This window comes from Rattus rattus, chromosome 11 (genome assembly GCF_011064425.1).
Source record: "Rattus rattus isolate New Zealand chromosome 11, Rrattus_CSIRO_v1, whole genome shotgun sequence".
NCBI lineage: Eukaryota > Metazoa > Chordata > Mammalia > Rodentia > Muridae > Rattus > Rattus rattus.
In genome coordinates, this window is record NC_046164.1 from 71,079,312 (window position 1) to 71,094,297 (window position 14,986).

A 14,986-nucleotide genomic window follows, 5' to 3' on the forward strand; every position below is an offset into this window, starting at 1 on the left:
TTTCCTACTGCTGCCGCCTCTGCTGCCGTTTCTCTTCCTCCTCTTCCTTCCTCCTCCTTCCTTCCTCTTCCTCCTTCCTCCTCCTTCCTTCCTCCTCCATCCTCCTCCTCCTTCTTTTCCTCTTCCTCCTCCTCCTCAGCCGACTTAAGCTCCAAGAGGAGAGCTTACGCTACCTTCCTACTCTCTAGGCTCAGTCCCTCTTAGAGGAGCTGTAGGTATATACAAATATGGCCTCTTCCTGCCCGTGAGAAACAGGAGTGTGGTGTGAGAGCTCAGGGCACTGCCACACGCCCTGATGGAAAAAGAACCACAGAGCTGATCCCACAGTGGCACTCCAGGCTCTTGGGAGACAGCAGCCTGGATGGTGTTGCTGGTGTTGATCCTCTCTAGTAGATGTCAGCCCAGGCCTCGGCTGCCTGAGGTATGACAGCCCCCAGGAGAGCTTGGTGAGAGGTAGGTGATCTAGCACTCTGCATCCATTCTCTCTTGGATCCTTCCAGCTGGTACCAGAGGTTAACTGTGGGAACAGGAGAATGCACAGTTTGGACCTACTGAATAATACTTGGGATTACTTCTGCAGATCCGGGAGACAGGGGAGAGACCCAGCAATGAAGAAATCATGCGTTTTTCCAAATTATTTGAGGATGAACTGACCCTGGATAACCTCACGAGGCCTCAACTGGTAGCACTGTGCAAGCTGCTGGAGCTTCAGTCCATTGGTACCAACAACTTCCTGCGTTTCCAGCTCACCATGCGGCTGAGGTCCATAAAGGCTGATGATAAGGTGAGCTGGGCCAAAGGTCACCTTTGTTGTAGGGTACTGTTCTGGCCACTGGGAGATAGCTTCTTGTCTTTGTGTCTTGCCCTGGTGTCTTCGTTACCTTTCCTGTCTACAATGCTCTGTCTTCTCATTTTTATTTCACATTTTCTTGTCATTCCTTTTTCTTATATAGCTCAGGCTGGCCTAGAACTCCCTAAATAACCCAGGCTAGCCTCACATTTGTGGTGATCCTCCTGCCACACGCTCTTGAGTGCTGGCATTACAAGCATAAACCACCAGACCTCAGTTTTGGTTTGGTTTGGTTTGGCTTGGGAGAGCGGTCCTTGGGGTTGAACCCAAGCCTCATGTGCTATGTGAGCACCTGACTCCTGAGTTAGACCCTCAACCCTCCTTTCCTTTTTAGGTTACATTCAGTTTACATGCATGAGTATTCCGTCTGCACTTATCTATGTGTGTCCTGTGTGCCTGGTGCCCCCAGAGATCAGAAGAGGGCATGGGATGGGACACTGGAGCACTGGAACTCTTTCTTACCCGCTGAGACGCCTCTCCAGCCCACTCTATTTTCTTTTTTACATTTTTCCTTTTTCCATTTTTCATGTGCGTGTGTAGCATTTATGTGTGCATGTGTAGCATTTATGTGTGCATGTGTAGCATTTGTGTGTGCATGTGTAGGCACATGTAGTAATTTATGTGTGCATGGGTCTGGGAAGGGTGAGTGTTTGAGTGGGTTCACATGCATCTGGAAGCCCAAGGAAAATGTTGGGAATCATCCTTGATTGTTCCTCCATCTTGTTCAATACAGCAGAGTCCTCTAGTCAAATCCATAATTCACCCCCATGGCTGATTTCCAAGCCAGTGCTTTGAGGAGTCCTCTGTCTTCCAAGGCTGGGTATCAGGAACCCAGGCGGCAGTTCACTATGTAGTCAAGATTAGCATTTAACTCTTTTAAAACAATTTTTTAAACATTGTTTGTTTAGTGTGTCTGTGTGTGTACATGTAGGTGTGGGCATCACACATTGTATTGTGGAGTCAGCTATATTTGCTTGAGTCTGTTTTTTAATTCTAGCATGTTGGTCTCAGGAGTCACACTTGCGTCACTAACTTGGTAGGGAGTGCCATTCTGCTAACCTGGCCTTCAGCTCTTGTTCCTCTTGCTTCCACCTCCTAAGAGCTAGGAGCTAGGGCAGACAGCAGGCATGTCCCAGCACACTTAGCCCCGCACGCTTTCTTTGCTTTTTATTTTGGACAAAGTCTCAGTTACCAGCCCAACCTCAAACTCTTTTTTTTTTTTTTTTTTCTTTTTTTTCTCTTTTTTCTTTTTTTTCAGAGCTGGGGACTGAACCCAGGGCCTTGCTCTTGCTAGGCAAGCGCTCTACCACTGAGCTAAATCCCTAACCCCTAACCTCAAACTCTTAATCTTCCTGCCTCTGCCTCCCAAATCATGGGATTCATTGATGGACTACCAGACCTGGTTTGTCTGCTTGCGTTCCTTTCTAATTTTTCTTCTCTTCCCTCCCCTTCCTTCCCGTCCCATCACATCTGTCTGCCTAAAGACAGACAAACAGTCTCTACTTAGCCCTGGCTGTACTGGAACTCACTCTGTATACCAGGCTGACTTCAAAACTCGCTCTGTAGACCAGGCCGGCCTTTAATTCACGGAGATCTACTTGGCTCTCCCTCCCTATCAGGTGCTGAGATTAAAGACATGTATCACTGTACCTGGCTCTTATTTTTCTTTCCCAAATATATTAATCATAGTTCACATTCAGTATCAGAGATCAGAGCATCTAGGGTCCTTGTCTTTGCTGTGTCTTGGTTTTGTTTGCCTATTTATTTTTCTGACACACAAGAATAGACTGTAGTGACCGGGACTCTTCTTTCAGAAAAGACTCACTCAGTGAGCAGCCCAGGGTTAGCCACCTCCACCCTTGCCAGGATGGCCTTATGCAGGGAAGTGTCAGGGAGCTAGCAAGGAGGAAGCTAGCAAAGAGCTGACTTCTGTCCTCAGCAGGTAGTAAGGGTCACTAGGGACAAGTGTCAGATGGGGGCAGCAGAGACCTGAGATGTCACTGGGTGCTATGTGGGAAGCAGTAACAATAACAAGGACCTTGTGCCCTGGCAGCCAGGATGTCTGCAGAAGTAGGAAGGGGGTGCATCTGACCCTGTAGTCATGCTAGTCCTCTGTTTTCCTTCCGGAGTCAGCCCGTGCAAAACCGTAGCTCGTGGGTAGGGCCAAGTAGCAATGTGAAGAGACACCTCTGTGACTTGTAGCAGCTGAGCCACGTGGAACCTTGACGAGCAGTGGAATAGAGAGCACGAGGAACTGGTGTTATGTCCCTGTTCCCTGTGGAGAAGCAGCCCGGGATGGTTTTAACTGTAGGATGTGAAACAGAGATCAAGGTTTGTGTTTGTTTGAGAAAACCAGACAACAGAGCGACTATGGCTGTTAGCTGCAAAGCATAACTGCAGCATCTGTAAAAGTGGTACCCACCCCAGCACAACATCTGTAAAAGTGGTACCACACCCCACAGTGTCAGTGTCAGAGGAAGCCATTGAGGCTGAAAGCAGAAGTCCATCAAAGTCTTCTGCTGTGCACCCATGTGTCTAGGTTCTTCTGCTGTGCACCCATGAGTCTAGGTTCTTCTGCTGTGCGCCCATGTGTCTAGGTTCTTCTGCTGTGCGCCCATGTGTCTAGGTTCTTCTGCTGTGCGCCCAGGTGTCTAGGTTCTTCTGCTGTGCGCCCATGTGTCTAGGTTCTTCTGCTGTGCGCCCATGTGTCTAGGTTCTTCTGCTGTGCGCCCATGTGTCTAGGTTCTTCTGCTGTGCGCCCATGTGTCTAGGTTCTTCTGCTGTGCGCCCATGTGTCTAGGTTCTTCTGCTGTGCGCCCATGTGTCTAGGTTCTTCTGCTGTGCGCCCATGTGTCTAGGTTCTTCTGCTGTGTGCCCAGGTGTCTAGGTTCTTCTGCTGTGCGCCCATGTGTCTAGGTTCTTCTGCTGTGCGCCCATGTGTCTAGGTTCTTCTGCTGTGCGCCCATGTGTCTAGGTTCTTCTGCTGTGCGCCCAGGTGTCTAGGTTCTTCTGCTGTGTGCCCATGTGTCTAGGTTCTTCTGCTGTGCGCCCATGTGTCTAGGTTCTTCTGCTGTGCGCCCATGTGTCTAGGTTCTTCTGCTGTGCGCCCATGTGTCTAGGTTCTTCTGCTGTGCGCCCAGGTGTCTAGGTTCTTCTGCTGTGCGCCCATGTGTCTAGGTTCTTCTGCTGTGCGCCCATGTGTCTAGGTTCTTCTGCTGTGCGCCCATGAGTCTAGGTTCTTCTGCTGTGCGCCCATGTGTCTAGGTTTGACTGCAGAACACCTGTCAGGGCAGAGAAATGACCACGGGTAAGACAGCTGCTGACTGTACAGTGACTGTGGGTCTCGTTCCCAGCACTCACATGGTAAGTCACAACAGTCTGTAGCTCCAATTTCAGGACATTTTCTTTTCTTTCTTTTTTTTTTTTTTCTGTTTTTTTGTTTTGTTTTGTTGGTTTAGTTTGGCTTGTTTGTTTGTTTTGGAGACAGGCTTTCTCTGTATAGCCCTGACCAGATTGGCCTCAAACATAGAGATTCACCTGCCTCTGCCTGCTGGAATTAAAGGCATGGGCCACCAGCTCCAGGAGATTTCCAGTACCTTCTTCTGACCTCTTTGGACACCAGGCACACATGTGGTGCACATATATATGCAGACAAAACACCCATACACATAAAATAAATAACTCTTTTAAAGTTGAAAAGGAAGAAAGGGAGGAAGACAAATCACTTGTCATACCGAGAGCCAGGAGGAGGCCATAGGTAGAGAAGGACAATGAGCGGAGAGACGCCAGGACTGAGAGGGAGGTAGGGAACCGGAGAGGTTTTGTTCTCTGTTTTGAGCAGTAGTCTAGCTGTGCTGTTCAAGCCAACATTAAACTCTTGCCTCAGATCTATAACCACAAGCACACACCACTGCCCCAGCTTTAGCTAGAAACCTTGAAGCAGCCATTATGTCGATGTTTAAACGCACTTTACAACTGAACTAAATGAGCATATCTCCAGGTGCACAGGGATTTAAAGAGTCACACAAAGAGTTAGAGCCACACAGGAGGCCTGGCCATAGGGCGCAGCAGCAACAGAGGATGGGACAATGGACAAGAGCTGCCTGTGGCAGTGGCAGACAGAAGCCAGTGAACAATGAACAGCCCTACAGTCTGTTCACAGCACAGTGTCCAACGTTTATGTTAAAAGGATCAGAGGAATGGAGAAACAGGGTGGCCAGGGCCACAAGAACCTGGAAGACAAATGGCCTTAAACTCCCCAAATTCATTTATAATTCATAATGTCACAAATGCATTTTGTGACAGAGGCAGAGTAGGCTGGGTGGTGGTGATGCACGCCTTTTATCCCAATGCTCAGGAGGTAGAGGCAAGTGGAACTCTGAGTTTGAGGCCAGCCTGGTCTACAGAGTGAGTTCCAGGATAGCCAGGGCTACATGGAGAAATCCTGTCTCAAACAATACAGTAAAGCAAAAGAAAAAGAATAAGGAACAGCCAAGACAACTCAAGTGAAAGAGCATAAGAGTTGTCACAGATTCCTTGAAGAAGACCAGAGACAGGCCAGAGGCATGCCTGCCATACATCACGAAGGCTGCATTCAGATCCCCAGAGCTTGGCACAGTGGCCTGAGCCTATAAGCTCAGCACTGGGACAGGCACAGACAAGTGACTCCCTGAAGCTTATTGCCAGGCAACCTAGCTAATTGACAAGATTCTGGTCCCCAAAGAAACAGAGTGATCAAGGAGAGACACCCCATACATAATTCTGGCCTCTAAATCTACAGGCACACACATGTACAAACAAAGGTACATTTGTACGTACAACACTAGACACACAAAATGCCAAAGGTGTTTTCCACCCAAAATCTTTATAGAGTACAAGATGAGACTTTGGAGTATCAGAAGGAGGCAGGACTTTGAGTGTGGCTAACCTTTGTAAATGAAATTAATCATCCTATCTAGCCTATAAACAAGACACACATCTAGGTATTTTATTACAAGCTGTAGCCCGGATCGGGTAGGAGCTATTGTGACTTACTTTCCAGCCATGCTGTCCCTTGTTACTTGCTGTTTCTCCTGGCCATGTGCTCATGGTCTGTCTCCTCCACCTCCGTGCCCTTTATTCTCTTTCTCTCTCCCTGTAACCCTCTCACTCAATCCTTAAGTCCCACCTTCCCCCTCTCCTGCCCAAACACAGGCTCTGGCCTTTTATTGACCAGTTAAACTGGGAGCAAGGTTTACATAGCATCCTGTGAGGCCGCTCGTCACCATCACCATCACCATCAAAGGCAGGCGGGTCTGGAGAGCCAGTTTTTAGCGTTAGAAAACAAGCAGCATCAGACCAACCCTCTGCAAGCCGTCCCTACTACTTTCTAGTGAGCTGGGGTGTGCAGCACTTGTGATGTGGTCCTCTAAGAGAAGAGGAGATAGATGAGATGACCAGATCAGGAATGGGAGAAGGTAAAGGAAGGTGAGCATCTGCCCACCGCTCCAGTATGTAAGTTGTGATAAGTATACACCATATTCCCAGACAATGCTGTAGAAGCCAGAGGGAACGGATGAGAAAACCAACCAAAAATAACTTTTGCATCGTACATAAACTGGAAATGGCCCCATCTTATTGGGAAAATAGGTGAGCGGAATGATCCACCCTGCCTGTGGAGATTGCCCATTAGTTGAGAGCCACCTTGGGTGTCCTTAGGGACTCCATAGGTTCTTCCCATGTGATTTCTGTGTGTTTCCATGTGTTTGACTTTCTTTAACAAGTGACAGCCATGGAAATCTTGGTGTGTACAAAAGACAGCAAAAGGGGTCCTCATTCAGGGGACGTGGCTCTGTCCTGCCTGTGTGTGTGTATGTCTGTGAATATCTCAAAGTTTCATTCAGAAGCGGAGCAGTGGGGCAGTCAGCAGCACAGTGTGCAGTTGTAGACGTGGAGGGCTCAGGAGTCGCCAAGCACAAGGTGGCACCCTAGTGTTTGCCTCGTTTCTGCTCTCTTAGACTATTGCTTCCTCTGGGTCCCCAGGTCTCCTGTATTCCAAATCAGGGTCTTGATGACCTGCGTAACCACAGACTGAAGCAGAGGAAGCCCCTCTGGGTATGAGGCCGAGGTGTCCTCAGGGTATTGGGCCTTTCTCCCTCAACACTGAACACTGAACTGCAGCCAGCTCTTTCTTCCACCCTTTCAACCTCTTAACATTAGGTAGGAGAGAAAAAGATAGAGGAAAGGAAAGATCTCTGAATAAACTCAGAGATTGGGAAGGGGACGATAGCATTAGAACACTGATTAGGAGCTGATTAGGAGTATCAAGTTTCTTGGGACAAGTTTGATCTTCACCATCAGAATATCTAATTTCTTCTTGTTGTTTCTCCTTTGCACACCACTACTTAACAAACCATGACTAACAACAGCCCCTCAACTCTCAGGGCTCTACCACTTATGTACCCTCTGAAGAGTCCCCAGGCTTCTAAACATCACACAGTCTCAGAAACCCTGCAGCCAGCAGAATCACAGCCCTAGAGCACGGGGCAAAGCACAGTCAGCTGCTGTGGGCCGTCTGAGCAGCCACACACCCACACCTGGGGTAAAATGAAACATTCTTATAATATCTCTGCGTTTTTGTTTTTGTGTTTAAAGAAACCGAAATTCAAGAAGTGTCACTATACTGACCGTTCTGTGGCAGGTCATGCCCAGGCAGTGCTGGCTCTGCTGGCAGGACAGGGTTCTAGCACAGGAAGAAGTAGGTCCTCCCTGGCATCTCCTCTAGGAGGTGCATACGTGGAGGTGGCCCTTTTGACATCCTGGGGTTAAGTCTAGTCATTGTGTGCCTTCTAGGTCCTTTCATTCTCTGGATGGCTTCACTCACTTGACATTCAGAACCTGCACTGATGGCACTATTTTGTCTTTTTTTAAATGTTCTCTCTCTCTTCTGGTGCCAGGGATAGACCCTTAAATCTCAAGGCACTGAGCTATACCTCAGCAAAACATATCAGGAAAATGGCTCCTGCTGCTACTGCTTCTCCTTTCTCCCCTTTCTTCTCCTTCCCCCCTCATTTTTAAAATTGTATGTATATGAGTGTTTGGCCTACATAAGCACCACATTAGTGCCTGGTGCCCACGGAGGTCAGAAGAGGGCATCAGACCACCTGAAACATTAGTTACAGATGGTCGTGAACTCCCACGTGAGTGCTGAGAGCTAAATCCAGGGCCTCTGCAAGAGCAACACGTGCTCTTAATTAATAAGCCATCTCTCCAGCCAGGAGAATGGTTTCTAATTCAATAGTTTTCCCCCAGTTGCATTAACGTTAATGTCATAGATCTGGGATGATCTTGAAAGGCAATAATTGGCTTCCTTTCTCTTCCAGCTGATTTCTGAAGAAGGGGTAGACAGTCTGACTGTGAAGGAATTGCAGGCAGCGTGTCGAGCACGGGGCATGCGAGCACTTGGTGTCACAGAAGACCGTCTGAAGGGCCAGCTGAAACAGGTATGTGGGTGGCCTCATTGGCTGGCTGGGGCAGGTTCATAGCTTTTCCCTCTACTGGGAATTATCTACCCCTGCTCCAGACAGCACAAGTGTGCATTTGTTTGTTTGTTTGGGATGGTCCAAGTGAATGCATATCTGGCACAAATGCCCAGAATTCCATCCTCAACACAGCACAGGAGTGGAGCACACACATGCACACAAACCTAAAGGTGGTGGCACACTTGGAGACAGAAGGATCAGAGTTGGAGGCCAGCCTGAGTTACAGAGTAAGACCCTGTCCTAGAACAGACAGACAGAGTGAAGGAAATAGCCAAACTGATAGACTACCTGCTTAGCATGCACAGGCTCTGGGCTGGTTCTCCAGTGCTGTATTAGTGTGGTCGTACACGTCTGTAGTCCTGGCACTCAACATGTGAAGGTAAGATAAATCAAGAGCAAGAAAACATGATTTTGTTCTGTTGTGTTTTTTCTTTTGTTTTTGTTTTTTTGAGAAGGGTTTTTCTTTGTAGTCCTGGCTGTCCTGGAACTTGCTCTATAAACCAGGCTGGACTTGGTCCACCTGCCTCTGCCTCCTGAGTACTGGGATTAAAGGGGTGTACCACCAGCACCCAGCACCCATCAGTCATGTAAGACGTGGGTTCTCAGCATACACCACGAAGGCTGTGCTTGTTGGTGAATGGGATCCAAGGTCGCAGGCTTGCTTGCCTCTGCCCGCCCTCTGCTGCTGCTGAGCCTTTCACACATCCTAAGCATCTCCTCTTTATTTTCGGTTTTACGGGACAAGATTTCTCCGTGTAGACATGGCTGTCCTGAAACTCTTATCTGTAGATCAGGCTGCCCTTGAACTCAAAGATCCACCTGTCTCTGCCTCCTGCGTGCTGGGATTAAAAAAGTGTCATCACACTTGGCTCCTTTTTTCCTTTGTTTTTAATATCAAAGGTTCAAAGGTGCTTTATTCTCAGACTTGTTTTTGTTTTGTTTTGTTTTTTTTATTCTTTAATCCTTCTTTATAGTCCAGTCTTCATTTCCCTCCTGGTCCACCCCCACTACTACCACCACTCCCATCCCATACCTCCTCCCCCTCCCCACCTTCAAGAGGATGTCCCTGCACCCCTCCCCCTGACCGCCCCAGTCCCTGTGGCCTCAAGTCTCTCAAGGGTTAGATGCATCTTCTCTCATTATCTATCTATCTATCTATCTATCTATCTATCTATCTATCCATCCATCCATCTATCTATCTATCATCTATCTATCTATTGTTGTTGTTGTTATTATTATTATTATTATTCATGTGACTGTTTTTGTCTGCATCTATGATTATGTGTCACATGCATTCCCCTGCCCTTGGAAGTCAAGAGAAGGTGTTGGATCCCCTGGAACTAGAGTTACAGACAGTTGTAACTAACCATCCATGTGGGTGCAGAGAGCAGAACCTAGGTCCTCTACCAGAACAAGTGCTCTTAACAGCTGAGCTGTTTCTCTGGCCCCTCTTATCATTTGTTGCCCTGTGTGTGAATAAGACCTAACAGCTTTTCTGTCCACGTGAGAGGTTGTCTTGGTGTCAGTGAAGTACCCTGATAGGCATGAGCCCATGCAGACCTGCACATAAGTGTGAACTCATTTTATGTTCTTGTGTGGAAGTCAGACGACAACTGCAGAAATCTGTCCACTCCTGCCACCTTTGGGATTTAGAGTTCAATCTCAAGTTATAAAGTCTGTGAACAAATGTATGAACCCAGATATGGTTCTGCCTTTAGCCCTACCACTCAGGAGGCAGAGGTAGAGGTGGGCTGATTAAAGGCGGGCTCAGTTAAAGGCCAGTTCACTCAGTTCTACAGAGTGAGTTCCAGGGCAGCCAGGGCTACACAGAGAAACCCTGCCTTGCCGTGGGTGTGGGAGTGGGATGTCTCTACTTGCTAGACCATCTTATTAGCCTTCGGTTTGTTTTTACATAGTGTTGGAGGTTCAGCCAAAGGCTGCACATGTGCTAGGGAAGCACTTTGCCATTGAGTCTCTCTGCCCTCTAAAGCTTTTGTTTCTGTTGTATGAAACCAGGTCACACTGTGTAGCCATGGCTGTCCTAAGAGCTTGCTGTGTGGACTAGACCAGTCTTGAATTCACCTCTACCTGGGGTCAAAGGCATAAGACGCCACATCCAGCCTGCCCTCAAAATTTAAAAAGAAAGCAGGAACATTTTTTAGGCAAGATCTCATACTATATGGCCCAGGCTGGCCTCAAATTTCTGGGTATCCTTCTGCCTCAGCATTTCTAAAGTTATTTATTTATAAGCTAGTACAATAGCTCCTTGAGTAAAGGTGCTTTCTTCCATGTTTGACAACCTGAGTTCGATTCTAGAACCCGTGTACTAGAGGGGAGGAATGGCTCCTAAATGTCATTCTATGAGTTCAGTTCATGCACTTCTGTGGCATGAGCTGACACACCCCTTCCAAATAAATAGATGTGAAGTAAATGAATAAAGACATCAAAGTTACAAATAGTAATAGGTACCATGTAATATATATGTGTATCATACCCTAGGCCTGTGTTTTTATGTTTTAAGTGCCTAGGCTGCCATAGATTGTGTGATCCTCCTGTCTCAGCTAGGGCAGGAATTTCAGATAAGCACCACCATTCCTAGGCCACTGTACCAGCCTGTTTATAAGCTCAAAGCACACTGACCATTCTCAAGGTACCTGGAGCTGATGATCAGTTTACTGAATGGTGTGTATATATCTATTTTATATTATATATATTGGATATATTTTTAATATTGATTTCATTTGTATGGGTATTTGAATGAATGTTTGTATACCTCATGCATGCAAGTGCCCATGGAGACCAGAAGAGGATGTCAGGCCCTCCATAACTGGAGTTAGAAAGAGTTGTATGGGCTGGAGAGATGGCTCAGAGGTTAAGAGCACTCTGCTCTTCCAGAGGTCCTGAGTTCAATTCCCAGCAACCACATGGTGGCTCACAACCATCTACAATCAGGTCTGGTGCCCTCTTCTGGCCTGCAGGCATACATGCAGGCAGAAAGCTGTGTGACGTATACATAATAAATAAATAAATGTTTTTTAAAAAAAAAGAAAAAAAGAAAGAGTTGTGAGCTGCCAGTGAGCGTTAGGAACTGAACCCAGGTTCTCTGCAGGAGCAGCGAGGGCTCTTTCCAGCACCTTAAAGATATTTTTGAAATATCTTTGGGAAATGCATTTTAGTGACTTAATGAACCTGTTTGCTCCAGTCATGTTTGCTTGTGCATCTCTCAACTAAACCAGAGCTACAGAGGGAAACTGTGGGAGGCACTCGGGCTGTAGATCAGGCAAGGACAGCCTGCCTGCCCAGTGACTGTGCTTTGCTTCCAGTGGCTGGACTTGCACCTGTATCACGAGATCCCTACATCATTGCTCATACTGTCCCGGGCCATGTACCTCCCAGACACCCTCTCACCTGCTGACCAGCTGAAGTCCACCTTGCAGACCCTTCCAGAAATTGTGGTATGTGTTGTCAGAAGACCCTTTAGACTTCTCATCTCTGTGGGTTTGGGATGGAACTCTCACCTCCACAGCTGTCCTCTTCATCAGCTCCCTGGTTTGTCTCCCTGCCCAGCCCCCTGTATAGCACAGTCTCAGGCACAGCACTGCTAAGGTGGCAAAACTGAACTGATGCATTCTGTTTTCTTATGCTGTAACTCAAACGTCCTCTATGGTGGGGAGCCTTACCCTCAGAAGTCTTGGAACCCCCAAACACAGGAGGCAGCATGCCATTGTGTACTCTGTTGTTTTGTATGAAGCCTGGGTAGTAACATTGCTCAGAGAGCGGTAAGGGCACTGCAGGACTGGCACCTCAGGCTCACTGCAGTTACCACCTTCTTTCTCCTTTCCTCTGAAGGCAAAGGAGGCTCAGGTAAAAGCGGCCGAGGTGGAGGGCGAACAGGTAGACAACAAGGCGAAGCTGGAGGCCACACTGCAGGAAGAGGCCGCCATCCAGCAGGAACACCTGGAAGAACTAAAGAGAGCCGCTGAGACTGCGGTAAGCAGCCTGTGCCTCTGAGGCTGTGGGGTGCAGCCTGTGCCGCTGAGGCTGGGGAGCAGCCTGTGCCGCTGAGGCTGCGGGGAGCAGCCTGTGCCGCTGAGGCTGAGGGGAGCAGCCTGTGCCGCTGAGGCTGCGGGGAGCAGCCTGTGCCGCTGAGGCTGTGGGGTGCAGCCTGTGCTGCTGAGGCTGCGGGGAGCAGTTGCACTGACTGACAGACACTCTGTGGGACCCAAAGCTGTCCCAGGCCAAGTTCCTTAGAGCCTGTCTTGTAGCTGTGTATGTGGCTCTCAGGCCTGTCCTGTCTGTCTCTGCAGGGGACAAAGTGTTCAAGGACACACGAGTGCGTGAATGCAGAGCTATAGCTCTTGGGGACAGTGCAGTAGAAGACAGGATGAGATATCTAACTCCCTGGGCACCATTGGCATAGGACAGGCCAGCCTACAGGAGTGACCAAAGGACCCACCTTCTCAGGGTTGTTTCCTACCAGTTACTGACGCCCCACGACTGTGCTCACTCTTGGCTTCCGTGGTCTCAGAAGCTGCAGTAGCTGAAGCTGTAGTGTCACTGGACCTTGGAGTTGCCTGAGTTATTCACGCACATCCCTCCTCCTGTCTCAGTCCCAGCGAGGGAGCCACATGCTCTGACTGAATCTGTTGCGGTGGCCTCAGGTGGCTGGCTCATCGTGGGTGGAGGGAGCTACTGTTGCTAGGTAGTGATCAGTCGGTCTCCCTACCACTGCAGAGTGTTCCAGTGTGACCTGTCAGGGCAGCATGCTGAGTGTGGAACCAAAGCCAGGTGACCAGGGTGACAGTGTGGTACTGTTTCATTTCAGAAGGACATCCAGCCAGAAGTAGCAGAAGCCACTGTCCCTGGGAGGCCAGCGGCCGAGCTTCAGCCCAAGATGGTTGATGTGATCCCGCCCTCAGAGATACTAAAGGATACAGCACCTGTTCTGGAAGGTTTGAAGGTGAGCCACATGACCAGGAGAGGGGGAGCACTGCCTGCTCTTCCATGAGACCCAGATTTGATTCTCAGCACCCACATGGCAGCTCACTTCAGTTATACACAGGACCAGTGCCCATTCTCTTGTCTCCTCAGGAACAAGGCAGACGCGTAGTGCCTAGACATACATGTAGGCAAACACCTTGTACACACTCATAAACAGTCTTTTAGAAATGGAAGATAGGCTGAGGCGGTGATTCCATTATGGTGCTTACATGGAGTGCTTCATACATCGCGTGCTCAGGGCCGTAGGCTCAGTGCCCTGTGCTACAAAAGAGAAAAATGTGGCCTTCCGTCCAGTGTTGGTGAGGATGTGGAGGGCCTGGATCTCTTTGGAAACAGCAGACTTACGCCCTACGATCAACTACTTACGCCTGTACACAGACATTCACAGCAGCTGTCCTAGCCACTGAAAGCCGCCCAGAAGGGGAAAGCTGTTAGAGCGTGTGCCAGATTAGAGAGTTTACCACTGGACACCAGAATGAAAAGAAACAGAGCACAGAGCTAGTGACCCATCTCTGTTGGACTCTAGAAAACACAGGCTGTCCCACAGAGCAAGAGGCGGTCAGTCTTGCGTGGGGATAGAATCCTAAGGAGTATAGGGCAACATTTGGAGATGACCACTATGCTCTCTCTGCTGGCACATCAGGAAAACACACACAAGTGCCGTAGCCAGCATAGCTCAGAGCTGACTTTAACTCACTTGAGGCTGTCCTCTAGTGTTTGCTTGTATGGGGTGAACAGAAAGGTTTTCAACATTTAGGGGCAGAAGCTGTTTGTTCCCTTGACTTAGGTTTATCTACTCATTTCTTTCCAGGGAGAAGAGATAACCAAGGAGGAAATTGACATCCTCAGTGACGCCTGCTCCAAGCTAAAGGAGCAGAAGAAGTCCCTGACCAAGGAGAAGGAGGAGCTGGAGCTGCTGAAAGAGGATGTCCAGGACTACAGTGAGGTGGGTAGACGCGGGTCGGGAAGATGGACCATTGTAGGCAGCCCTCCAGCAGCTGCTCAGGGCCCAGGCTGACACCGGAGAGGATGGGTAGATGATTGGGCCACTGTGTAGGTTGATGAGACCCTTGTTGCTATGTTGGCGATAGCTGTCAGAACCCTGGTGTCATGGGAACAGCTTAGTCACTTAACGCGTGCAATCGTACTTTCATCCGGGCCTTCCAGGGCCCTTCTTTTTTTATCTCGTGGTTGTCCCTCCCTTCCTCCTTTGCCCCTCCTTTCCTTCCTTTCATAGCGCTAGGTACGTGCTGTTCCACTAACTCTCCTCAGCCCCAGCTGTCACTGTTCTCTACCCTTATCGTTACCACAGACCATTATCCCTACCCTGCTGGCAAAGTAATGATTTAGAGATTGATGCTAATAGTCAATTTTCTATGTCTCATCTTCCCTGTGCTAATCCCCTCTGGCTATGTGACTTCTCCACCAGAAACCACATTTTTCACTAGACAAGGCAGTGCCTCATTCCCCTCTGCTCCTCAGCCTGCTCTCACCCCTGTAATCTTTGACCCATGTAAAGAAAGATAATACTTAGACTTCCTTGAGCATTTAGTTATTCATTCATTGCTAATACAAAGGAAGTTGAAATTCAGAATAGATTTTAAAAATTTGAACT

The 14,986-nt window shown here is 48.5% G+C and overlaps 1 protein-coding gene across 1 annotated transcript in view; it reads left to right on the forward strand.

The window, feature by feature from the left end:
* The window catches only part of Letm1 (leucine zipper and EF-hand containing transmembrane protein 1), a 42,882-nt gene that overhangs the window by 21,780 nt on the left and 6,116 nt on the right, over positions 1-14,986 (forward strand). The window contains exons 6-11 of the mRNA XM_032916040.1: positions 581-784; positions 8,212-8,331; positions 11,694-11,825; positions 12,220-12,360; positions 13,196-13,330; positions 14,183-14,317. Of these exons, the coding sequence (XP_032771931.1) occupies positions 581-784; positions 8,212-8,331; positions 11,694-11,825; positions 12,220-12,360; positions 13,196-13,330; positions 14,183-14,317 (867 nt within the window). The remainder of the gene's footprint in view (positions 1-580; positions 785-8,211; positions 8,332-11,693; positions 11,826-12,219; positions 12,361-13,195; positions 13,331-14,182; positions 14,318-14,986) is intronic.